Source organism: Podarcis cretensis, assembly GCF_951804945.1.
Source record: "Podarcis cretensis genome assembly, chromosome: 13".
Classification (NCBI taxonomy): domain Eukaryota; kingdom Metazoa; phylum Chordata; class Lepidosauria; order Squamata; family Lacertidae; genus Podarcis; species Podarcis cretensis.
The window spans coordinates 26,277,383-26,304,649 of NC_137182.1; the positions used below are offsets into that span (position 1 = coordinate 26,277,383).

General features: G+C 46.0%; 1 protein-coding gene across 6 annotated transcripts in view; it reads right to left on the reverse strand.

Moving 5' to 3' along the window:
- Positions 1–27,267, reverse strand: part of LOC307200324 (corticotropin-releasing factor receptor 1) — a 59,695-nt gene that overhangs the window by 6,431 nt on the left and 25,997 nt on the right. Inside the window, exons 3-11 of one of the 6 annotated variants that reach the window (XM_079948854.1) lie at positions 20,985–21,104; positions 14,710–14,795; positions 11,296–11,402; positions 10,888–11,008; positions 9,384–9,537; positions 8,726–8,786; positions 5,368–5,440; positions 977–1,062; positions 82–217 (exon numbers count right to left, since the gene is read on the reverse strand). In XM_079948854.1, coding sequence (XP_079804980.1) covers positions 82–217; positions 977–1,062; positions 5,368–5,440; positions 8,726–8,786; positions 9,384–9,537; positions 10,888–11,008; positions 11,296–11,402; positions 14,710–14,795; positions 20,985–21,039 — 879 coding nt within the window. In that variant the 5' untranslated portion in view covers positions 21,040–21,104. The other 5 variants (XM_079948856.1, XM_079948855.1, XM_079948852.1 and 2 more) reach the window with 5 other exon arrangements.

Consider the following 27,267-nt stretch of genomic DNA (forward strand, 5'->3'; position numbering starts at 1 on the left):
GCAAGCAATTTCAAGTTATAAGATTCTGTATGGATTTCACACCCCTAACCCCAAATGTAGTTTCCACAAGGTTTTCCATACCTGGAAGGACTCCAAGACAGAGTTGAAGTAGATGAAGACTACCCGGGATATTTCATCTTCACCGGGGTTGACGAAGAAAAGCATGTAGGTAATGCCCAGCAAAGGAAGGAGCACAAGGGTAGCCTTCACAGCTTTTCTGAAGGAACAGCACAGGAGTTAAAATCCAAGCCAATTCCAGACCGGCACCCCAGTGTCCCCTCGCCAATGGTTAGGGTTAGATCTACACATGTAGCAGAATGAAGTGGGAATGAGGTGGTAGAGTCCAAAGGGTGGACTGAGGCGAGGATCACATTCCTGAATTCATATATATATATATATATATATATATATATATATATATATATTCCAAAGCCACTTCCTGCAAATGGGAATCTATAGCAGCAAATAGAAGGATAGCTAGAACTTCTCCTAGTGTGCTTATGCAGGGAACCTACGAAGAACAACACTTGAAAATGATATATCTCAGGCAGCAGTCTAGCAGCTGCATTCTGGATTAGTTGTAGTTTCCGAGTCACTTTCAATGGTAGTCCTGCGTAGAGCACATTGCAGTAGTCCAAGCGGGAGAGGGTTGATCCTGGTTCAGAGCAGATTCTAGAATTGACCTCTGGCTCAGAGTAAGCCCTGAGCCTTACTTCCTGCATCTGGGTTACCAGACTCGTGCCTTTTAAAAGTTAAAAGGGCTGATGAGCAGGGCTTTCTGTAGCTAGGGAGGGCAAGTGGGCCTTCTCTTCAGTACTCTTACGGTTAACAGAATCAATAAATTCTGCAAAGCAATAATAGAAACCTGCTCAATTTGCACAATATATTTGAGTTGAGGAGTCAGAACAGTGGTTTAGCATAATCCCTGTCATAAACTCTGGCCACCCATTCCCCACCTGTGCTCTTGCACTGATACCTGTACTGTATTGTCTCTGAGGTGGTCGAGGCCCGAAGCTTCGTCATCAGGATTCTGACAATGTTGAATAAAAAGATAAAGTTGATCTGGAATAGACACAGAAACGAGATTAAGTGATGGAGTAAGTGTATAAAGAAATGCCTCCATCACCACTGCAAAATGACATTTTGTCACACACACCCCCAATCAGGGTGGTGCACACCTGTTCTCTAGGGCAAGTTTTCAAAATCAGTCTGTGCTTGAGATCCACCTGAATGGATATTTCAACAGAAGTAACATTTCCTGTCCAGTTTACTCTCTCTTCCACTAGGGGGAGCTACTCTCTCAGGTATTGCAAAAACAAATGGCCATTATTTCATCTGACAGAATAATATTAATCTGAAATCTAATCTTGCTTTAAAAGTCTTCAGAGCTTAGTTGGACTTTGGAGTCAATGCTTTTTAGGAGTGTAAATAAGGACTTGGGGGATAGTGACAACCACATTCTGGATGTGATGCAAAATAAACCCTTCTCAGATAATTGATCTGTCTCCCCAAAATATGCCAAGCTCCTTTATGAAAAGCAAGGTAGTTGTACAGTAAAATTATTTACTGATCAGGCCACAGAAATTTGTATGTGGCCGTTTGAAATCTGTTTCATTGGCAGCAGAAGCTCCATCTCTCCTTACAGTTTGGACTGTCCACTGTTTGCGAAGATTAGAGATGTAGAGGGTTTCCTCCCATTTCAAGCTTGGGTTGTTTTATTGGCCTGCCAGCAAATGCTGAATTACTTCTTGTTGCAGAGCAGTTTGTTAAAGCAAATGTGATTGATGGTTTTGCTGATAAATTAGGTCAATGACATTTCATTCCACTTGCAGCATTTTGTATTTGTCGAACCCTATTGTTTTGGCCCACAGCTATAAGTAAAGACAGATCTAACATTTTAAGAGTTGCAGGAGTGGGCTTGACAGCCCATATATATATATATTCCTGCCTCAAGGAGTAAAAAATAAAATGGTTTTGCAGATCCCCAGAGAGAGCTGGGGAGAAGCTGGTTATGGGGGATGCCCAATGACTATTGCCTCAACATCACCAACTCATATAAGTTCTACCCCACTCCCAAGAAATCCCTGCAGCACTTTTTAAACCAGTTTTCAAAACGCTGGAAACAATTAGGGGGGAAGCGTGTCACAAGAAAGATGCATCTCTTGCTTTTTTTTTTTTTTTAAAAAAAGGACCTCCTTCCATGGGAGGAACATTTGAGAACTGGATTCCTTTACCTGAGAAGCAGCCCTCATTTTCATCATTTCACTCACCTTGTACTTCTCAAGTCAGGTTCACACTATGTGTTTAAAAGCCTATGGAATCCCAAACCCACTTATCTGGGAGTTAAGTCCCATTGAATTCAGCAGGACTTACTTCTGAGTAGACACACCCTGCTGCCACACCCTGCTGGGAAAGTTCTCAAAATGTTCCGTATGTCTTCATAACAAGATTATATGTACACACACACACAAAAACCCACACACTTTTACGTTTGTGTTTTGGGAGTGAGATCAGCATGTGAAATGGATCGCACCTATATATGAAATGGAGCTTTCTGAGTTCTATAGTAATGCCACAAAACCCATCAGGAGTGTTTTTATGCATTTGGCTTGCTTTTTATTATAGCAAGCACTGTAGTATTACTCCAGCCTTGTCAATAAGCCAAAGTTACAGCGGACGCTTGGGTTGCGAACGTGATCCATGTGGCATGCACGTTCGCAATCTGCAGCATTCGCAACCCGCGTCTATGCACACGCGGGTTACGATTCGGCACTTCTGCGCATGCGCAAAGTGTGATTTAGCGCTTCTGCCCATGCATGACCGCCAAAACCTGGAAGTAACCTGTTCCGGTACTTCTGGGTTTTGGCGGTCCGTATCCTGAAAAAACGCAACTTGAAGCATCTGTAACCCAAGGTATGACTGTACTAGTCTGCTAAGAGGCCAGTAGAACGCCCCTCCTGTGCAACCAAGATGGAAACGCAAGCTGCTAGCCTCTTTGTGGGCTTGTTCAAAAGTTGCTGTCTATCAAGCAGACGAACAGAAGGAGAGATGGAGGGATCTGTCCTTCCTGCACCAGCCCCCTCACCTACGTGGAGTTCCTTGTTGCCTGCAGCGAGCAGGTGAGTGCTTTAAAAAAGAAGAAGAAAAGGCAATATATATATATATAATGGCCTCTTCTAACATAACAAAGGAATGTTGGAAGGTGATTCAGGGTTTCTGAAAAAGTAATGAAGACCCTACTTCACTTTGTCTCTGACAAAGAGAGAATGGGATCGAGATGGAAGAATGGGATCGAGCCCAGCCCAGCCCGAAAGTTCTCCCAGAGAGAGGCTGCTTTGATTTAACGTTTGTCCAGATAACACACGAGGAACCCTCATGCCTTCTTTCGCTCTCTGGCCTCCTCCAGAAGCACTAATCCTGGGGGAAATTAGGCATGAGGATTCAGGAAGTGTTACAAAGTAGCTGCCCAGAGGGCAGAGGCGGCAGCAGTCTCCTCAGGCGGCGCGGCAGGCCCTCTAACTAGACAAATCGCCTCCGACTTTCCCCCCAGGCCTCTGCATCAGCCTAGGCTGCCTGATAGTGGCTGCTATTATCCTCATCAAATAACATCATTAACAAATTTGCTGGAGGCAGGGGAGGTGTGCGAATTGTGCTGTGTTCAGTTGGTAGCGGTGCCGGTGGTAGTGTTGAGCTCGTGCAAGATAGAAATTGTGCCAAGATGGCAAAAGCAATAAGGAAAGGAAGAGTGGGAGGGATAGATGGAAGGAAGAGCCCAATTAGATGTGATGCAGGAAACCTTTGGATTATTATTTTTTTAAATTTAAAAACCATGTCTGAATTTGATGTGGATCAGGTGGTCAAATACAAAACAGGGATGGGGGCCTCCAGCATCTTTAATAGTTGTTTATTTCAGCAGGTGGAGCTTGTCACGTAGGCTCCATCGGCTGAAAATTCCCTTTGCTATGCAACTTATTAAAGGTGCAAGTCCCCTCCTTTGCATCAGGCCACCCTAGGTGTGGAGTGCTAATTGTTTAATCACACACTGAAATGCAGAACGCCTGTATGCATGTTGGTAAGGGTGTAACATCGGAAAATTCCACTGGCTAGAAGGAAGCTCTCTCTCAGCCTTTAGCTGGGTTGATAATTAACTGTTGTTGTTCTCTGCTAGCACTCATGTGAGTGTTTAACTTTAGATCACATGATTAAGGTATTCAGTTGCAAATCTGCCATTTTGAAGGGGGTTGCCTTTTGTTCCCAGGCATAGTGAGAGAAGGATGTGATAAGAAGCCTCTCCAGGCTGGATGCAGTGTAATGCAGGCTATGGGAAAGACAGAGCACTGATCTCAGCTCTGGTTGTAATTATATATTTAATAATATATTCTTGGATATGTACATGCTTTATACAACGTTCTGGGTGTACCATTAATTCTTTTGTACCTGCTTTTGAAGAAGTTTGGTTCGTAAAGCTTTGAATAATAATTACGAGTCTGGACAATTTTTATTCCAAAGGGAGTCAGCCTTTATGGAAATTGTCCCCTTTAAACTTTTTTCCCTGCAGGGGAAGATACGCTTGGAGCCAGTATCCCCCCCCACCCACCATAAGTGAAAAAAGCAGTGATCAAATTCAGAGTCCCTTCCAGGAGTGCTGACTCTAGGGGGCAGACTGTTGTCATGCCCCTCAATATTCCTTAGCAGGGGTCTCAGCCCTGCAAATGTTGAGGGGGTGGAGGAGGCCAAACAGCTGAGCCAGCACAGCATCAAAGGCAAGCTCCTCCTAGTGTGAGAGAGGAGGAACCGGGGCCATTGAAGCTGCGCGGCACTGGGCAAGGCCTCCTTGCAACTATGTGCATGTTGGGCATGTGACGTCACAGGCATGCCATGTCACGTGTGTGCCATGCTGCTGGGCCTCCCTAATCTTCAGCCCAAGGTGACGCCTCTAGTTCCCTCCCATCTAAGATGTGTGAAGATGAAACTTTCAGGACTGGTTTAACTTCATGCATGACTTGCATCACATCTTGTTTGGCTGAAAATAAATTTAAAAAGTGTCCCTCCTAGGCATTCTGCAAAAAACTGCAAAACTGCAAGGGGGTTACTTCCAGAAGGACCAGATGCAAGAGAATGACAGAGCTATTGTATTTGGGTAGAATAGGAAATTTTAGTGCAGAATTTCCCACTGACGGATCAGTCTGGCCCCTATGATCAGCTTTTGCTGCTGATGCTCCCATTTCTGCACAATTATGAAAAGGTACTGGAGTCTTGGCCTCTTTTGTTCTTACATCACCTTAGCTGCAAAAGCAGCCTCCCCCCCCCCCCCACTGTACCCCGAAAAAGTATTGAGAGTGGGAAGGAAGGGACTTCCGCTCTTACCAACAGCACCAATATCATGGGACCTTGGTAGATGTAGTCAGTATAAATCCCTGCTCGTTTTCCAAACCAGCACCTGTAATTCAGAATGCAGAGCACAAAGAAACCACAGTGAGGATTTAACTTCATCCACGGTTGAAGCTGAACCAGAGTCCAGGCCTTAAATCCATTTCTGACGCAGGCTATAATAAAGAAAGAGCATCTCTGGGCCTGGGCAGAGTGCTTTTCCTTGGCCAAAACCTCCTCCTAACACATGTAGGATGAGGAAGAAGAGCTTCAAGGCTGGAAGACCATGACCTAAACTGTATAAAATGAAAAACGTACGGCACATTTCACACACATCTATTTGATGAAAACAAACAGCCAGCATATTTAGGGATAGGTAAGTGTCAGGAAATGTCAGAAGGGGAGGTTTTTAACCCTTCCTCCCATGCCATGGTCCCAATGAAAATTATCACCCACACCCCTACACCCCAATACTGCTGTTTGCTTCCAGAAAGAAACAGCTGCTATCACCAATGTCAGGCTTCCCTGTCAAAACAAATAGCAGCTTTCGGGAAGAAAATGAAACCAGTGCAGTTGGGAAGGAGGAGTTGGGAGAGAAAATGAAACCACCCTCTACCATGCATGGTACCACTACCCTGATCAGGCCCACTGTCTCATTCCTGCTATTTATTTTCTCTTTCTTTCTTTCTTTCTTTCTTTCTTTCTTTCCTTCCTTAAGCAAGACACAAGAAACCATGCATTTATTGCATCGCCCAGCTTGAACCTCATAATCTGAGTTACTGTCACCACTCACCACCCCTCAAGACTATAGTTGCTGAGAAAGGCAGGGAAAGGTGTCAGGGGAAAGAACAATTTTTTAAAAACCCGCCAAGAAGACCTTTCTAAGTGGCTCGGAACCCCAAACAAGAGGGTGGTGACTGGTTTCAGCCATAGCCACAGCCAGGACTTAGCTTGAAAGTGAGAAGTCATGGCTGATAATTAAGGCAAATGGCGGCCAGCCCAAATCAATCCTGCTCACCTGCATGATTAATGGCCATGGAAGCAACTTGCCAGGGGGCTGCTATGTCCTCCATTAGCAAGTCACTGGGAAAGCAGGATCAAGGGCCCAGAATGAAAGGCATAAGACCCTCTCATTAAATCCCAGGCTGCTTTAACTGGGGGGGGGGGGCTCCCACAATGGTGTTTCATTAGCAATGCCCAGTGCTGTGTTTACACTTTAAAAAAATAAATCACCAAGTAGTTTAATTCTGCTACCTCCATAAATTGTGCAAATTTGTCTAGATTTGCTGAATCTTCCTATTTTAGTCTACTTTTTCTAGCTACAGAACAGAGAATCGGGGAGCGCGCTGAACGTTCCTTCCTTCACCTCTGCTCAACCCACTACGAAGGGCCAAAGGACGCAGAGATGTTAGGAAATTTGGGGTGGGACCTCTAGCTTCTTCAAAAATTCTGTTTCTTATAAAAGTAGCTGCAGGGGTTGGGTGGGGAGAGCAAGCTGGGTTTGAAATGCAGCGCTTGGGAAAAGAGTGGGTTAATCCCCTTCCACTCCTGCACTGTTTTCCTGGTTCTAAGTTGCTTGCAACACTCCCACAAGGGGCCGCCCACTTGCCAATCACCTGACATCATAATCATGTCAGGTGAGTTGCTTTTGCCCTGGGTGGATAATAATAATAATAATAATAATAATAATAATAATAATATTTTATTTATACCCCACCCTTCCCAGTTCAGAAAATTGGGCTCAGGGCAGCTAACAACAAATTTAAAACACTTAATTGATGCAACAAAAAAACAGCATAAAATACAGTATAAAACGTGAATAACAATAAATTCAGAATTAAAAAATCAATTTAGAAGGAAAATCCATCCAATAAACATTAGATGATCACCAGGGCTAGCTGGCTAAATTAGTCCTATTTGGGCCAGTGAAGAGACCAGGGGAGAATTAGCTGTGGGATCCCAGAGCGGGTAATCTTCATAAAAAGGGGAGGGGAAGGGAAAGAAGGGGAATAAAAGATCAGGCTAAGTTCAAATTGAAAGCCAGGTGGAATAGCTCTGTCTTACAGGCCCTGCGGAAGGAAGTTTAATCCTGCAGGGTCCTGGTCTCATGGGACAGAGCATTCCACCAGGTCGGAGCCATCACTGAGAAGGCCCTGACCCTGGTGGAGGATAATCTAACTTCCTTAGGGCCTGGGACCTCTAAACTATGATTATTCATGGACCTTAAGGTCCTCTGCGGGGCATACCAGGAGAGGCAGTCCCGTAACTACGAGGGCCCTAAGCCACAAAGGGCTTTAAAGGTCAAAACCAGCACCTTAAACCTGACCTGATACTCCACCGGGAGCCAGTGCAACAGATACACGGCCCTCGAAGCCCTGACGGCCAGCTGATTGTTGGTGCTAGGAGAGAGCCAAGCAGGGCACTCACTCTACACAGGTCTTTGCAGGTGCCACTGATCCTATGGGCTTCTTTTCGGCCCAGCAGTTGCTTTACCTGCCTCACACCTGACATGTGATATCAGGTGGAGGGCAGGTGGGCTTGGCAGAACAGCCTCATGGGCCTAATGGGGAATGCCTAAACTGGCCCACCGGTCAGAGGTTTCCATTCCCTGAACTAATCCTATCCATTGGGAGTAGGAGATCCCTGAAATTTAAGCACCTACATCCAAGGTTCTCAAAGTGGATGGTACTACCCCCCCCCCCCCGGATGGCAGGATTACTTAGCAGGGTGCCAAAAGGTGGCAGGGAGTGCTGGAGATGTAAATGACTATCAGACTTTGAAAAGCTGGTATCACTGGATCAAGCATTCATCAGTTTTGCTGATTAATTAAACTAAGTAATTGGACTTTGCACGTGCAATTAATTGCCACTGTTTCAAATTTCATTGCATTATCATCTCCCTTGGTGAGTGGTGCATTTCACTATTCTGAGTAGTGCTTTTTATAGGTTAGGGGGCCCTGGGGGTGAGTTTATGGAATGAAAGGAGCTGTGGCCTCCAAAATGTTTGAGAGCCACTGATCCACATTCTTGGTGCAGGTAAAGAGCTTTTTGTTTGGTTCATGGGTGGTTGGGGTGGTAGTTGGCAGAGTGGGGGAAGAACACTGCCTGCCTGTAAGCAAGGCCACTCCTGATTTCTTGCTCGTCTGCTAAAATCACCCCCAAGTCTGCTCCTGATTGCCTTTGTGGAAAGCAGAGAAATGCCAGCAGAGCTTCCCTCCTTCCACCCCCAGATCTCTCCCCGTAGCACCCACTCCAAGGCTGTGCAAGCCTGCTCTAGAAGCCATTACCATAGCAGCAGAAAAGCAGGATGGGGGAGAGAGAGAGAGAGAGAGGGAGAGAGACTAGGGCTGACTTACTTCTCGTTGTCATAGTAGAGTTTCCCAATGGCCCAAGCGATGATAATGGGGAAAGGGATGCCTGTGGATGAAAGCAAAGACGGGTCTCAGGGCATCTGGTGAGGAATGACCTGGCATTAAGGCAAGGGGTTGTGGTAGTTGGGGGAGCAAATGGGATATGTGGCCTCAGCTCAGGGACCCACCCATACCGAGCGAAACTATCACAGTGCTATTTCCTAAGCTCAGACGCAGAGCCTGTTATTTCTTGTGTGAGGGCTCAGTGCTCCTATAATGAGTGAGAATGAGAGTGCTTCTGAGCATCTGCAGAGCGAATAGGTTAATTTGTGCCCCTGGAATCATCGCAGCTCAGCCTCAGGCCCTGTTGCCCATCCTAGAATGCATGATGGTGCCTCTGAGAGTATAACAAAGGCACACTGGGTCCTTATGGCTTAACTCCAGAATGTGCTTTCAGATTCTGAAAAGGTATACATGATAAACAAAAAAGTACTCCTGAACATCAGCAGAGTCCTGAGTCTAATCCAACCCCCTTGAATCTTTCGGCCAACATGGGACTCAAACCCACGACCTTGAGGTGGAGAGTCTCATACTCTGAGCTATCCCTTTGTCGCCTGGCTACCCTGCAGGATATGCTACAGCCACCCCTCTCCTTGCCACTCACACCAGCCAATGCAGATGAACATCCATTTCCTCAGCTTGTCTGTCGAATAGGTGAGGACAATGGCCGTGTGAAGGTAGCAGCCCTCGCCAAACATCCAGAAGAAATTGGTGACGTGGAAGTAGTTGTAGGCAGCTGTGACGAGGCGGCACCAGGGCTGTGTGTGGTGAGGAACAGGCAGAATGGATGAATTAAGAGGAAACAGCTCCCCACAATCCTAGCCACAAGCAAGCCTACCCTACCTCTATGAGGACACAGCTACTCTGAACAGCTTAGCATCGTCCCCTTTCGCCTGCTAACGGCTGAACATTCATAAACAGTGAGGCGGAGGCTCCATCCTTCGGCTTTAAAATTCCCAACCCTTCAGATTGAAGCAAAGCCAACTGCAAGATAGCTCAACTCATCTGCAAATAAGCTACGGCATCACTCTCAAGATGCTAGAGCTCATGGAAATTCAACTTCCTTTTCACACACTAAGGAAACCTCGGCTGAACCTCAATTGCCGGGTAGCTCAGATCAACAGACTTGAAAGTGTTCCTTGGCTCGGCCTTCAACAACATGGCACCCTCTAGAAATTAGGGGCGGCAATTCCACCCAGCCTCAGCCAGGCTACCTTAGCTTCTGCTAACAAATCAAACAAGGAGATACCAGGATTAGAATTTCATTTTTGGTTGTAGGACCGGTCATGGTGAAATACTCTGCAGTTTAACTTGCAAATATCTGACAGGTTTATGGGCCTGATCAGCTGGATCTTTCAAACTCTTAAAGACATGCCAATGTTTTCAAGGTGCTAAAGCAAAGTGATCATGATCATGTTGGTCTATATACTAATTGGTAGCATTTCTTCCTAGGCCTACCTGGAGAAGCCAGGAAGTGATCCTGAAACCTTCTGCATGTTGCAAAATGCTCTACCACTCAGCTCCAGCCCCTTGCCAGAGGCCTTATCACCTAGAGATTCCATATGTCTGGATTTTTCCATACATTACAGGGATTTCAAATGAGGAATTGACATCGGAGTGGGGGGATTTCCAAAAAGCAGCATTTTGTTCTGGATCTTAGGCAAGTCAATTGAGAAAGTGTGTTTTTTTGGTATTTTTTGTGGGGGGAAGCTCAACAACTTTTAGGGTGTCCTGGTTTTTATTTTTTGAAATATGGCAACCCTATCATCACCAGCTCACAATATCTTAGGGCTTTACATATAGATCAGGGTTTCCCAAACTTGGATCTCCAGCTGTTTTTTGGACTACAACTCCCATCATCCCTAGCTAGCAGGACCAGTGGTCAGGGATGCTGGGAATTGTAGTCCACAAACAGCTGGAGACCCTGATAGAGATGTATGTTTTCAAGGCTTGACTTTCATATAACAGATCAAGAAGCAGTCGCCTCAAAAATCATGGGGAAAGTTTCTCGATCCCCCTTGTTTTTTTTGTTTTGTTTTTCAAAGTCCAGCAGGCATCCAAGCCAAATTACTAGCACCAGATTTGAGGCCAGGCTGAGGAGAACCTACCACGTTGCTTTCATGGACTTCTGGATTCATGGTGAGCTGGACCACGAACCACGTGGCGTTCCGCAAAATGAAGGCAGTGATCAAGTTCCAGTGGATAATGTTTCGTAGGCACCGGATGCTCCTGGAGGAGAAAAGAAAAGAGCGTGCAAAATGGCAGCATAGGCCCAAAGGATGAACTGCCCCACTCTCAAGGCAGAACCCCTCCCCTCGCATGTTACTGCCTTGTCCCTACCTCTCTTTAATTTTTAGATCAGCCTTCCCCAGCCTGTCACACCCTCCAAATGCTTTTGGGACTTCAACTCCCATCAACCCCAGCTAGCATGGCCGTGTAGTGTGTAAACATCTGGCCAGTGGCAGGCAGGCGAGGGCTGCTTCAAATGATCTCATGGGCCCTTTGGCCTGACTCACCTCAGGCGCATGAAGAGGATGAAAGCAGCTATCAGTGCTGCCAGGGAAATGCAGTGCCCAAGGTAGTTGATGATGACAGCAACATGGTAGTGCAACTTGCTTCTCTTCTGCATGGGGAAAGGCAGGAAAAGGTTCAGCATTGGGCCACAATAGTATAGTAACTATCATTTGCAGTCCAATTCCTTCAGACCTTTTCAAAGATAATGCCACAATAGTCTTACTTTCTTTCACTTGTCAGTGGTGGAAGCAGCCTCCATTAAAAAACGAGAATCTGCTTAGCCATTACCCTGAATCCAATGCTTTCCCTTTCCTCAAACCAGAGATGGGTACATCTGGTGCCCTCTAGGCATTGCTGGACTACAACTCCCATCAGTCCTAAGCATGGGCAACGCTGGTTGCAATTGGTGGGAAACGGACTCTTAGCAACATCATGAGAACCACAGGTCCCTTTAGCTCCTTTATCGTCATGCTGACCTTTAGATCATCTGTGAAATGATCTCCTCCTCCTCCTCCTCCTCTTCTGGGTTTAGCTAACAATCTTTTATAAGGAGCAGCATAAGTGGTAGTCAGTTCAAGAAGTTGCTTTATACTGAGCCCAACCATTGGTCCACATAGCTCAGCGATGTCTATACTGGCTGACAGCAGCTCTCTATAGTTTCGGAGGGAGACATCTTCCCAGCCCTCTTAGAGACACCAAGAACTGAAATCTGGAACCTTCTGCATAAAAAACATGTGCTCTACCACTGAGCTACAACCATTCTTCCTGTTCTTTACATGCGTGGGAATAAGATGCTTCCTTTTGCCACTCCTGAACCATCTTCCCATAGGTTTTACTAAGTAATGGCAAGCTCCAGGGATACTGAGCATCAGAGGGTCTGAGAAGAACTGTGCACAATGATCGATGGAAGAAGACAACAACAAGAAGAGTTTGGATTTGATATCTCACTTTATCACTACCTGAAGGAGTCTCAAAGCGGCTAACATTCTCCTTTCCCTTCCTCCCCCACAACAAACACTCTGTGAGGTGAGTGGGGCTGAGAGACTTCAGAGAAGTGTGACTAGCCCAAGGTCACCCAGCAGCTGTATGTGGAGGAGTGGGGAAGTGAACCCGGTTCACCAGATTACAAGTCTACCACTCTTAACCACTACACCACACTGGCCATACCCTCCAACAATGAAAAGAGGGACGTCACATTCCATAATGATTATTTTACTATTTATACCCCACACATCTTACTGGGTTGCCCCAGCCATTCTGGGCAGCTTCCAACATACATAAAAACATAATAAAGCATTAAACATTTTTTTTTAAAAAAACCCTTCCCTAAACAGGATTGCCTTCAGACGGCCCGGGGGTTGGATAATTCTATACCCTCCAACATTTCTCCAATGAAAATAGGGACATCCTAAGGAAAAGTGGAACATCAAATCAGAAACTGGGATGGCTTCTCTAATTCAGGGACGTCCCTGGAAAATAGGGACACTTGTAGGGTCAGAAATGTTTTTCTAAGAGTAGCATTTGGACTTGATAGGCGAGATATAGGAAAAGGAAGCAGCCCAGAAGCTGACTGGTCAGCTGGTCTGGTCTGTCACATTCATTCAGCCTGTAACAGCATTATGTCTTGTCACATGAAAGTGCTTGTAGAACAGGGCAGCCTTTTCCAGCCAAGTGGACAGAGTACTTTGACATGGAACCTGCGGGCCACACAGTGCCTTGTCGCACCAGGGGAAGGGGAAGCAAGGTCAAAACTGGGTGCCCTCCTCCAGCCTTTGTGCCACCTTTCGAAAGCTGGCTAAGTGAGGTTGCTGGGCTTTGGGATGGAGGTGCAAGACTCTGTCAGGGTCCTAGACCATCTCATCTACTTCCCAAAGCTTGGAAAGTGCTAACTAGGATTTGGGAAGGAGGCAGGAGGACCCTATGACCCTATCAGAGCCTTATGCCTGTTTCCCAAAGCCCAGCACTCACTTACCAAAGCCCAGCACTACTGGGCAGGGGTGTCAAATGTTGCTGAGGGCCACCAAAGCAGGCTTCAAGGGCCACATGTGGCTCCTGGGCTGTGCCTTGGACCATCCTGTTGTAGAAGGAGGGATCCTCAGAGATGTGGAACCGAGTACAATGTGGGGAAAAACAATTTGCAGCCTTCTGATGTTTAAGATGCTACTGTCCTCTCACAAAGGGGGGGGCACAGCTATTTCTCTCTCCACCCCCCCCAACATTAATTGCTAATTCACAGAATGGATGCAAGCTTCACAGCAAGACAGTTGGCTAATTTAATTATCCAGCCCCCCTCTCCTGCGACTTCAACCCAAGCCCCCAGGGACAGTCAAATGTAATTGCCGCTGCGGATATATCATGTTTCCAGGAACCTTTTCTAAATTCTAATTAAGTGACAGCCTTCTGGGATTTTCCAGATAATGGCTACACCATGAAAACTCCTTGCACACCTCCTTCTCGTGCCCCTCCACTAAACACACATGCGTGCGTATAAGCTGCATAGTCAGGAAATATATGCACCAGCCACTGGCTGTTGCTACGCAGCTGCAGTGACACTCTGCCCCATGGCAGAATCCATGGGCCAGGCTTGAGAGTAGGGACCCAAATCAGAAGGTTTAGTAGGTGACCACAAGCCTGAGATGACCCCACTACGAGGCGTGGCAAAGTGGTACATTCTGGGTACTATTAAGAGCAACAGAGAGAGAAGACGACAGATCTGATCTGTAGAGCTTAGTTCATTGGGAAAGTCTCCTTTGCATACTCACTTGATATATCCATGGAGATTAAAAGGCATCAATAAAACCAGAATCAGTACCCCAACTTTTGGGTCATTCAGCTTTAGAGCTAAAGCAAAGCCAGCAGGTATAATCTCGGCTTCAACTTTATTCTATTTATAAGATCTCTTACTTGCTCTTCATCATGAGGTCCCAGGGCAGGTTACAACAATATAGTCATACAATTATGAAGACAAATAAAACAGTTCCGAACTAAAATGGAACAGTCTAGACTCGTAAACAAGAACAACAAAAAAGGAGGTGGATCCCGGGAAGCAAAAGCCAGGGTGAATTTTATTTATTTATTCCGTTTATATACTGCCCTTCATTCTAAGAGCTCGGGGCACTTCACAAGATAAGAACACAGGTAAAGTTATACTCTCAGAGGATTGCATCCAGTAGTAACCCTGCTCAGAGTAGAGCCACTGAAATTAATGGACCAAGTTAGCCATGCTCCTTGATTTCAATGAGTCCGTGTAGGACTAATATTTGAGTAGGGCAATTTCTTTGAGGGAAGTTGTGAAAGTTAATCTGGCCCTTTATATAGAGAATCCCAGGGACTGTGTTACTCAGGTGGTAGTGAGGCACGGTATGGCCGCTTTATAATGAAATATAGCCCTACTTGAAATGTATGGCACTTCATACCTCCTCGGTGAGGATCTCCTGACACTGGGAGTAATTCACACGGATTGCCCAGCTCCCGTTTGCAAAGCATTCTCTGTACACATTGTCTGGAAAAGAAAAATGCAGACGAAGAGATTGAGAGAGGTCTTGTGAGTGTGACACAAGCTATGTGAGAGACTCGTTGAAGTCGCAGCGGTGGCCAGCCCTCCAGGCCTGAGGTCAACAGCAAATGGTGCCTCTGCCCAACCCCCTTAATTAGGTATTATTATAATATTTAAGGCCTTTGTATACTGCTTAATCATCAGCATGTCTAACCTTAAGTACTCAAGGTTAGCCAAGTTATTTTCGTACCTGAGGCATACAGTCCCACAGGAATCTCTCCCTGTCGCTGACTATCAAAGTACAATGATAATAAATCAAACAACTAATAATTTGCTGCCATTTCATGACACAGGAATCAGTTGCCTGAGGCCTCAGTTGCCTCTCTCTATCCAATAAGAGGGCTAGAACAAGATATGCTGACAGAACAAGCAAAACAATCCCTGGCTTTCTTATTTGAACCAGCCTGAAGTTCTGTGAACACTAAGGAAGCCCTACTGAACAATGTGGGATTTGCCTCTGAATAAACATGCATAGCACAGGGACATGGGTGGCGCTGGGGGTTAAACCACAGAGCCTAGGACTTGCCAATCAGAGGGTCGGCGGTTCGAATCCCCTCAACGGGGTGAGCTCCTGTTGCTTGGTCCCTGCTCCTGCCAACCTAGCAGTTTGAAAGCACATCAAAGTGCAAGTAGATAAATAGGTACTGCTCTGGCGGGAAGGTAAACGGTGTTTCCGTGCGCTGCTCTGGTTTGCCAGAAGCAACTTAGTCATGCTGGCCACGTGACCCAGAAGCTGTACGCCGGCTCCCTCGGCCAATAAAGCGAGATGAGCGCCGCAACCCCAGAATCGGTCACGACTGGACCTAATGGTCAGGGGTCCCTTTACCTTTTAAACATGTGTAGCAGGTGGTGGGGAACATAGTCATAGAATCATAGAATCGTAGAGTTGGAAAGGACCATGAGGGTCATCTGGTCCAACTTCCTGCAATTCAGCAATATTTTGCCCAACGTGGGGCTTGGACCCACAACCCTGAGATTAAGAGTCTTCTGCTCTACAGAGTTGCTGGACTCCATATCTCATCAGCTCCAACCAGTGATGCCAATGGTGAAGGATGCTGGGAGATGTAGTTCAGGGCTACAGGTTCCTCACTGCTGAGGATTATCTTGTTAGTCTATAGAACAAGGGTGGGGAACCTTTGGCCTTCCAGATGTTATCAGATTACAACTTCCATCATCCCTGGCCATTGGCCTTGCTGGCTACTTGTAGAGTTGGGGTCCAGCAACATCTGGAGAGCCACAGATTCCCCACCCTGTTACAGAAGTTAAGCTTTCGAATGGCACTCTCTACCTGTGTCAAACTGTGGTATTTAAGTGTTTCCAGGTGGGTGTTTACGGCGGGGTCAGTGCTTCACATGCATGCAGGTTTGATTCTATTTCTTTAGCTGTGGTTCCTGCATTGCAAGTGGATGGGCTAGATGACTCTACATGTCTATAATTTTAAAAAAAAATTGGTACTGTCCACACAACAATGTTGGCCTCAAAATTCCAGCCCGTATCCCTGCGCCCTATAATCCTGATCTACCCATTCCATGAAAAACCCAATAAGGAAATAAAATTGCTGACAAAGACGCATTTGTGATTATCTCACTGACCCATTTGCAAATTACCATATTATTCGCTCTATAGGACGCACTTTTTCCCCTCCAAAAATTAAGGGGAAATGTGTGTGCATCCTATGGAGCGAATGCAGGCTCCTTGACTTCAGCAACAGCAATGCGAAACCTCCGAAGCGCTCCGGAGGTTTCGCGTTGCTTTCGCTGAAGCCTGGAGAGCGAGAAGGGTCAGTGCCTTCTCTCGCTCTCCAGGCTTCAGGGATAGCCGCTTGAAGCCTCTGGAGCGCAGCGCAAGTTCCCACTGTGCTCTAAAGGCTTCAGGCGGCTATCCCTGAAGCCTTCGGAGCACAGTGGGAACTCGCACTGTGCTCTGAAGGCTTGGGTTCCTTTTGCTGAAGCCGGGAGAGCAAGACTCTCCTTGCTTCAGCAGAGAGGGAGAGCTGTGCAGCGCCCCTTCAGCAAAGTGGGAGGAGAAATGGAAGGGGCTCCATTTCTGCTGCCGCTTCGCTGAAGGGGTGAGCTGAGCAGAGAGGGGGACAATTTTTTTTCTTCTTCTCCCCCTCTAAAACAAGGTGCATCCTATGGCCGGGTGCGTCCTATGGAGCGAAAAATATGGTAAGCTCCTTCTTAATCATTCCCCACCCCCCAAACAATAAAACAAGATGTTACAAATTCAGGCTGAAGACTTATGGCTTACACGCACATGTATCCCTGAGTGTCTCATAACTCGAGCCACTCAGCTGCAGTGCACTCAGTGAAAAGTATTGTTCTTGAGATAATGTGAAAGCCCAGCCTCTGATGTTTGATGAGTTTTCGCAGCCAAGTCAGTCTTTGATGCTTCTGCAGTCATTGTCTGCTGAAAGCGCCTCCCGCTCCGTTCAGAACGCAATTTGAAAAACACAGTTGATACAGAACATGTAATTTGGCCCAATCTAGTATTCTTTAGGACAAAGGTGGTCTGAGCAGCAGCGGAATTGGATTACACATAATCAGAGGGTGTTTTCAAATTGGGCAAAGTTCTTACACAATTGGCCTGTGACATAACCATGGATAAGATGGAGAAAATTGGATTTGCGCCTGCTGGCTTCACCCTTGACCTTGCATTCATATTTTGGGATGAACTTGTGCTGGCTGCAAAGGGGTGTCAAGGAACTCTATTGATGGCCTTCCCCCTGGAAAAAACCACTTTACTAAAATAGCCACATTAGAAATTACTGCATTTTACACAACCTAAGTACTCAAAGTGTTCCAAGTGAGGGCAAGGTGAGGAGGAAGGGTGAAGAAACTGCACACCTTTATATTGCGGTGCAAGAAGGACAGGAAGTTTCTTCTGCATTTGATCTTGCCACGACACTCGCATGTCCCATATACATCATACCCTCCATAGTCTCCAGCAGTCTATCTTCACACCACCTTGCCATTTCTCCTAGCCTCAGCTTTCAGCTCTTGTCTAAACTCACAATCTTAGACAGGGAATCTTAGAAAGACAACCTGAGACAGATTTCTGAGGTGATTCTTGTATCTGTGCTGGGCCTGCGCTCCTGGGGTTGAGCTTTTCTCCCAGCTTTGGTGAATTCCTCAGAGCTTCTTGGCCCATTTTATTTTCCTCAGGAGTCTTGCAGATAACCTTAGCAAAGATGGGAATGGCTGTGGCAAGTCAAGGTCTTAATAAGCTTTAGCCCCTGGAGAACGAGATGGGGGGGGGGGCCACACACATGCATTGCTTTTCCCTCTTGACAGGAGAAAGGAGGGAAAGGGGAAAGCTAAACCTTTGTTGAAACTGTGTGACAGGATCGTTTTTGCTCACATGACAGCTTCATTGCTGGCCGTTCATCCCCTCAGAAACTATGAGGCTATTCCCACTCATTTCAAATCAAAGCTGTCAGGTCAGATTGGAAGGGTGATAAGCCATAGCTGCTTCGGCAGAGCAAGCCAAGTGAAATGTGGATAGACTTCAAATAAGCAGGGTGGTGAGGCATCCTGCTGTCTCTGCCATTTAGCTCCTACAGTGTTGGCAAGGGCTTGGCTTCGACTCAAAGGTAGTGTGCGGCAGGCAGTATTCCTGCCACTAGGCCCAACCAACTTGAACCCCTGATCCCATACCCCAAAGTGCCCTGGAAAAATAGGGACATCCCATTTCTCACCCACCCCCACAAGAGCATGGCGGCCATTTTGGGTGCCATGATATCACATGATTTTGTGTCGAGATCTCGTACCGGAAAAGCGCTTTTGCGATCTCACACGGGTCACGCGACTTGCAAAGGGAGCGCAGACAGAAAGGCGCATGCCCCGGTTTTGGGATGCAACATGTTGGAGGATATGTGATGCTGGTGATCAAGATGGTGGCAGTGGACAACATGAGGCTTGCCAAGGCCCCTTGCCCCTCCCAGTTTTTATTCCTGCTCCCTGCCCCCCCCCCCCAATTCCTAGCAGTGCTTAACACAACAAAGTGCAAAAGAACTGAACTGGAAAAATAGGACACCATCCAAAGAGAGCAGGAAGATGGCCTGCTTTCTTCCCCAGCATGATGTTCAGGGTTGTGCCAGGACCATGGCTCTTCCTAACAAGCTGGAAATCAAGCAGAAAAGTCTGCAAAGAGGTCAGCATAATCCAACCACTGAGGAGGCAGTATAGAAGATCCCCGTGATTCAATGTGCACGTTACATGTTAATACTAGTGCAGTGACCTCTTTTTTATTTTTTAAGATGGAAATTTAGAACACAGAAGTACGGGGCAGGAGGAGTGGAAGAAGGGAGCTCCTTTCTGTACTTGCTGTTTCCCTGCCTGAGACACACACACACCCCACACACCAGGGGCATCCCCAATTCAAACATGCATTTTGAACCCTGCTGCCACAGTGAGCGGGAGGAGCAGTGGGGGGGGGGAGTAGGTGTGGAAAGGGTTAAGCAGTGGTGGACCTTGGTGCCTCAAATTTCAGTGCCACCCTGTGCAGTGTGCCAAAATCCGCCCCCCCACCTCTTGCCTTCCGTTGGACATCATAGTTGCAGTACCTGTTGTTTCGCCCCAGAAGCTCTGCACACAGTGCAACCGAAGCGGTTACACTCCCGTGGAGTTGCTTTGGAGTTAGGCATTGTTATGTACTGAAGTTCTCACCCTGGGCCAGCAGGGGGATACTGTAGATAGTTATGCAAATGAAGGATTGAAAGTCATGTTCAGTGATTGGATAGTTTTAGAAAGTTGCTACAGTTACGTTGTTCTGGATCTCTATATAAGCAGGCTGACTGAGCTCTTCAGTTCAGTTCTGTTCTGGCCTCTGAATAAAGAAGAGCTGTTTGAAGAATCGCTGTGTCGTCTGATATGTTCACCCACAACTTAACAGGCTTGACACTTCTCACCCCCATTTCTCTGTTCCTGGCCATTCCCACTCCCCACAATGTATGGTTCTTTCTTTTTAGAAACGGCTGCAAGGATACGTATTTGGCGCTAACAAAAAGGAGGACTTCGGTTGTGTACATATTCTGGTTTACTCTGGCTCCCATGCACTCTCACTGCTAGTATTTGAAGGGGCATGCACATGATGTTAGTCACAACCCACATCTATCGTGTAGTTCCTTGAGAAATACTCCTGTTTGATGTGCTTTCCCTCATGCTAGATTCTATCCGATTTGAAAACGTCTGCTCCGTTCATTTTGCAGTTATGCTGAGGTGTGTACAATTTGAAGCAGCCATTGTGCATGCGCTGATGACAGCTTTATTGAATAGGATTTGTGTAGGGCGTGTGTTTGCAAGCGTGGGAAAACAAATCAGGTAATGCACGTCGGGTAAAGACATCCCTGCATTTTCTCTGTGATTTAAGCCACTAATGTGTACGTCACATTTATGTCAGTACTGTAATGTGGAACAAATGTAGGCATCTTTCCCAGCCTTGAAAATTGCCCCCAGGACAAAACTCTGCAAATCTCAACTTGGTCAGCCTCACAAAAAGGCTTCTTACTAAAAAAATAAATAAATCTCCATGAGGAATAGCCAAGATGACAAAATATCCCTTTTAGCACTAGTAAATAAAATCTTCCACAACCACAACCATGGGCATCAGAGACATTAGCATCTTATCCTGGAAGGGTAACATGTTGTTCTAATTCATAACTATCACCACATTTAACTGCAGAATTTGAGCTTCTGACACTATCATCACTGGGGTTCTTCCCTTTCTTCATCTCTGTTAAGAGGCAACATTGGGCTCATTCACACTCCCCTTTGTCCCATCATTTGTAGGCGCAGATCCATGAGGTTTTTCTTTTGTCCCGCCTCTTTCCCCGGGAAAACCCTCTGTTACTGCTGAATCGGAACAAACATCAATCTGCAGTAAACCTGATTGACATTTGTTCTGATTCAACAGTAAACCACAGATTTTCCTGGGGAAAGTGGTGGGACAAATGGAAAAACCTCTTGGATCTGTGTCTAGAAATTGCAGGAAAAATGTGAGCCCACTGAGTACTTTTTGCAAACTTTTGCTTAAAGGAACCGAAGGCAACGTGTCAAATCTCCAGCCCACGAATGAAAATAGGCTGATCTGTCTATCTCGAGGTGCCCCCCTTGCAGCCCCCCTCTTCCGGCTTACTTGAAGTGTTGTATCGCACTCCGAAGAAATACTCGGGACAGGGGCGGGCCACCATCTGTCCTGCTGCACTGTGAGGCCAACATGTCCCTATCAGATCCACCAAGGCATAGCACTGGGGACCTACAGGGAAGAAAGCAAAGAGGAATTAGCAAAATAGTCACAATGACATCATAATTTATTTATTTTTACAAGCCCATCCAGAGGCCCAGTAGGCTAGAATTGTACTGCCAAAGAAGCGTAACTGAAACAATTGCATGGATGCATAACTTATCTAACGAGAAGAATTTGAAACAACCACCACCACATACCCTCCAACATTTCTCCAGTGAAAATAGGGACGTCCCGTTCCATACTCTGGGCAGCTTCCAACATATATAAAAAATAATAAAAAATTAAACATTAAAAACTTCCCTATACAGGGTTGCCTTCGGATGTCTTCTAAAGGTTGTACACTTACTATCTCCTTGGCTCAGGGGTCACATACTAGGGTTGCCATATTTCAGAGACTGAAAATCCAGGCAGAAAAGTTGTCAAGCTTTTTTTTGGGCAAAGTTCTCGAGTTTTCATTCATTGCCAGATTTCCCCGGACATTTCAGCGATTTCTATCCGGACGTATGCCAACCCTACCCTCTGATGAAAATAGGGATGTTCTAAGGAAAAGCGGGATATTCCAGGATCAAATCAGAAACCGGGCTGGCTTCTGTAAGCCCGGGACTGTCCCTGGAAAATACGCACGCTTGGTCTGTAATTCCTAGATGAAAGTGTCTCCTGCAGAGGAAGGTTTGAAGGATTTGAAGCAACCCTCAGTGGATGAGGTTTCGTTTTGTTCTTGCTCAGGACGACTGCCATATTGGGGGTTAAGAAGAAAAGTTCCATCCATTGACTGGCAATCTTGGTTTGTTTGCCACTTGACTGGTGTGTGGTTTGACTCCCTTGCTTGAATCATCTCGGGAGCAATTTGCTCTGCTGCCAGACCATTTCTGAAGGGCAATTGCTGGCTGGCGCAACCTGGAGCAGGGAGGAGGGTAGTTTAATGTGGCCTACACGGCCTTTGGTCTCTTCCAGGATTCTATGAATTCCAATGGCTTTCCCACGCAACTTCTGTGCCTTGCATGTTTTCCCCCATGTTTGGTTTGACACCGGGAGGGGTTGGGTGGCAGCATGCAGCTTGTCACATTTGCAGAAAGCACCCAGGTCCTACTGTTTAATAAATGCCATTTCGTGGTTCCTTCCCTCCCTCTGGAATGCTGAACCTAATTAGCCCGTGGTCTCTGTTATTAAGTGAGTCATTTCTGAATGCTTCTGGAATTAGCTCCTTCAAATTACTTAAGACCATGCTGAAAACAGCAGCCTCTCCTCTGGTGTGCCCTAGAACAGGCAGTTCTCCAAAGCAGCAAAAAATAAATTAAATAAAATTATAAAATCCATCGCCAAGAACATTGCATCTCTGAACTTCATCCCACATGGAGCCATTCACCTGCTTTGGAGGTGGAGAGATTCAAAACCCTCTATAATTATCTCTATTTGGACCACCACATTTGTTTTGTTTTGCCACCATGATTTTTCTTACCCTCATAAGAGACATAATACTAGAGATAAGGAATCGGAAGAATAGTTCCCTAAAACCCTGTGCCTGATGGCAGCAAGGAGAGGGAGGTGAAGACCTCTGAGATGAAATTAATTTGGGGAAGTGTTCTAACACCTAGATTGTTTGCAAAGATGCACGATATAAATCCCACTAATTCAAATTGTGTGTTTGTGTATGATGCTGTTGAGTTTAGAAAACAGGATTTGAAGCACAGAGTTCAGCAACTTGATATTATTTCCTTAAGCTGCACCAACAAGACTTGCACGTTGAACATGATTTGATGTTGACTTGGGTGGGCCTGGACCACTTAATGTTCACCTTGGACCCTACAGAGACTGAGCCATACATAACTCAAAATGACCTGGACTCAGGAGTCCATGCATTGGAGTAGTACTAAGGTACCAAGAACCCTAAGACCATCTCCCTGGACCAGCACAGGAAAAAAAAGTGTTTGTAGAGCTTCCTTCTGCCAAGATATCCACAGATGAGAATTACCCTCCAGGGGCCATGCTTTCTCCATCAGCACCGCCCCCCCCCCCCGAATGTCTCCCTGCTGATACCCCACATATTTATAGCATCTTTCCAGACCTCACCACACTGGTCCCAAAGGGACAGTAGTGAATATATTTGGAGCACACTCCTCAAAACCAGAATGCAACCCAGCTGTGCTGATCTCTAAAGAGGGGGGACCAAGACCACCCTGTGTGCCCTCAGAACAGTGGTAGCCACACAATATATGTGGTGCAGGATAGCCCCTGGCTCTAGGGGGCCCCACCAAAAACAGAGCTTCTGTTCATTGGCTTCTATGTGTGTCCTATCTTCCCAGCTCACACATTCCGATGATTTTTTTGGGGGGTGGGAGGACAAGGTGTATTGTCTTTCCCCCTCCTCCTTTAGGGAAATAGCAGCTTTAGGGACAGATTTAAATTGGGGAAACAGCACAGGGGTACACTACTCATCTTCTCCCCCAGCAGTGCAATCCTGCTCTTAAGCAAAGGAACGATGTTGAGAAATATTTGGAGAGTAGCCACCTAATGACTATTGCATTATATTCATAAGAAAAAGCTCTGTATAGGGTGAAAAGACCATACCTGCCTATTAACCCTGTGCTTTATTCCCAAGGTATAACTTACGCACAACTAGATGGTCTTGACCTAAACAGAGACACCCTCGCTTCTGCCTTTTTCTTTTTCTTTTTTTGCAGTTCTGTGGATAAGACTAATTGGTCAAACTGCCCTGTATGGAATTTGGTATTCGATCAAAGTGTTGAAATTAACCTTTTGGTACCTCCCAGGTGACCTCTTCATAATATTACAGAGCCTTGGAAAACCCTTGATGTATTTCTTTGGAAGACCAGCTAGGTCACTGCAACAGGGGCAAAAAGAGGACACAGTTTGATAATGATTTGATGGATTCACTTATAAGAGATATGCGACTGTGTGTTGTTCAAGTACAGCCTGTACGTAGGCAGGATCAAATTCAGAAGCGGTTTATCCAGTTTCCATTCATGCTCTTGATTCATTATCTGTGCCCAAAATTGGTAACATAAGGCTGGCACAGCTATTTCTGAGCCTTCCTTCTTCTAACCGTCAAAATGGCGTACGCATAAGGAGCCAACTGGCAGAAGGTGATCTTTTCTTTTGGCATCAGATTTACCACTCCATTCACCCGAGTCAGAATGCACAGATCCCTGTATGGATGACTGTATGGATGTAACACACCACTTGAGCAAATATTACAGAGAGACGGGTGCAAGCATGCAAGTACAGTGAATACATGAAACTGTCTAATACCAGATGAGTTCAGCTGTCTCAGTACTGTCTACTTTTCGTGGGTGCTCCCAGTCCTGCCTCTTGAGATCCATTTTTAAGTGGGAAATACTAGGGGCTGAGATTTAGAATTTCTGCATGCAACACGAGCTCTGCTTCTGAGCTATGGCCACTCTGCCTATAGATAAACATAACCTGCATTGCAAGGGGGTGGAATAGATGACTGTTGGGATCGCTTCCAACTCTACAACTCTATGATTCTATAGCCCATGACCACCCGCAGTCTAATATGCTTTGCACCACCCAGATCAGCTGCTGCTGGGATTCCGATCTCTCAGTGGTGTAGCGTGGGTTGTCAGCACCCGGGGCAAGGCAAGTAATTTGCGTCCCCTAACCCATGGATTTGCGCCCCTAACCCGTGGATTTGCGCCCCCTAACCCTAACCCCCAGATGTTGTGCCCGGTGCGGCCGGCCCCCCCCTGCACCCCCCACGCTACGCCACTGCGATCTCTTTGTGCACAACCTAAGTAAAATAACTAGCTTCAGTTCTCACCATAATAGGTAGATGTGAGGCACACTCAAGATATTTGGAGCAGCCCAAAGCACATAGTCCTTCGTTAGGCAGCAAGCCACACACACACACACACACACACACACACAATAAATATGGAAAGCCACTTTTCATGACACAGCAACACAACTCCCAGAATATATTCAAATACACAGCTGGATTATTGGATGTTGAAAATCTAATCATTATTCATTTCAGATCCCGTGCATACTTCATCTGTTCTTCTGCCGTGCTCTTTGATTTTAGGAAACTTTCAAAATTAACTGGTTTCCAGTCCAAAACACATTTGTTTGGAAGAGAACAATTATCGTGTGATAGCAGGCTTGCTTCTTAATTATCATGCTACAAAATTGCTTCCTTGGAAAATTTCTATGTAGCTACGTAGCTTCTGAGGCTCAGTGGCCAGGACACACACTTAGCATTCAATACCTGGGTCCTTCTGAAGCACTTGCAACACTCTCAAGAATCATATATACAACACTCTAAAAGAATCCTGCTTCTACACCAACCTGAGGGTGCAGGAAGCTACTGATGCCTGCTTTAACCAAGTCAGCACTAGGGGGAAAGCTCTCTTTCCACCAGCTGCTCCTACTTAAAAGAGCATGTTGCAAGCAATATGCCGTCTTGGTGGCTGGAGACAGATTCGTTACAGGGCTTCCTTCCGCAACTAATTGCCCACTTAATCAATTTTGATTGTCCTTGTCATCTGACAGGCTTCCCTGTGCCCAAGAGCAGAGGACATCCCTCCACACCTTGCATGAGAGAAATCCATAGCAATTACAAGATGTAAATGACAGGGAGCAGCAGAAAACGTACTTTTGGCTTTACCTAGACTCTTAATGAAGTGTAGGTGGGTTCCCATGAGACAAGACACAGTGATAACAGCAAAAATCTTTATTGAACTAACAGAACTGGACAACAGGTGCAAAGCAACTCCTTATATACATTTCTGAAAGCCTGGGCCACTCCCATTCCCAACATGACTGGCTGTCTAAACTTCCAAGCTGTGAATCGTGACTCAGAGTTGACATATGTTCCGATTCTGCAGTAAACCGCAGGTTTTCCTAGGGAAAGAGGTGGGACAAAAGGAAAAAGACTCTCATGGGCCTAGAAATCATGGGGCAGAACCCCATGACGTGAACTCCCACACTGAGAGCCAGTGTGGTGTAGTGGTTAAGAGCGGTAGTCTCGTAATCTGGGGAACCGGGTTCACGTCTCCGCTCCTCCACATGCAGCTGCTGGGTGACCTTGGGCTAGTCACACTTCTTTGAAGTCTCTCAGCCCCACTCACCTCACAGAGTGTTTGTTGTGGGGGAGGAAGGGAAAGGAGAATGTTAGCCGCTTTGAGACTCCTTAAGGGGAGTGAAAGGCAGGATATCAAATCCAAACTCCTCTTCTTCTTCTTCTTCTTCTTCTTCTTCTTCTTCTTCTTCTTCTTCTTCTTCTTCTTCTTCTAACAACTCTGAGCCCTGAACTTTTACTGCAATCATCACCCTGCCGGGAGGAGTGTGTGTGCAATTTTGGGTGGGAAGTTGGAACAGGTTCAGAGACAAGGAGCATGCTCCAGATAGGTGTGCTTTTCCTTCAAAGCAAATGTGACCTGTTGAAAGCACACTTTAAAAACAAACATGAGTAATGTCATGTTTCTCGTGGCCTGTCATACACATCCTGCCCAGCTCGTCACAGATGCCCACGACTTTTCTGTATTTCACACCATAAAAGGGAAAAAAGGACAGAGGTAAAACGCTTTGTGGCTAAAGGATGAAATAAAGCTTGCATGAAATCATTTTAACTTCATTGTACTTAGAGTTCCATTAAGCAGATTGTATGGGTGTATCATTTATATTTTACTTGGAACCGGCTCTGTGGTTTTTAAGTTAAGTCCCTGCTGTGTTTATTTCGTTACTTGCCATTGTGGCAGGGAGGAAAAGAACCTGTCCCTTTTGAAAGCTTTTGAGTGCCTGCCCCTGTCAAAATTGGATTCTGATCCTGCTGGAAGAAAGCTAGATGATAAGGAATAAAAATAACCATTAACCACAGCTCTGGGCCCTGATGTATTTTTAAAAAACTTATTCATATCCATTTCTCTAGCACTTTTCTTTGTAAAAAGTGTTTCCGAACTCTAATTTCATTTATATATCCATACCACCACCTTCTGTGGTAGGCAAAGGATTCTCTGTGTGACCGGCCAGGCATCACCTGTCTCAAGTATAACTTAGGCTGCAAACTTTTGTATCCTTATTTGGGGATAAGCCCCATTAAAGCACAGTGAGACTTAGTAGTCGTGCCATTAGGGCAGAACTTTAGGGCAGCTGGATAGCTGGACAGTAGAGTTGGCTTAGCATACAGTGGTAC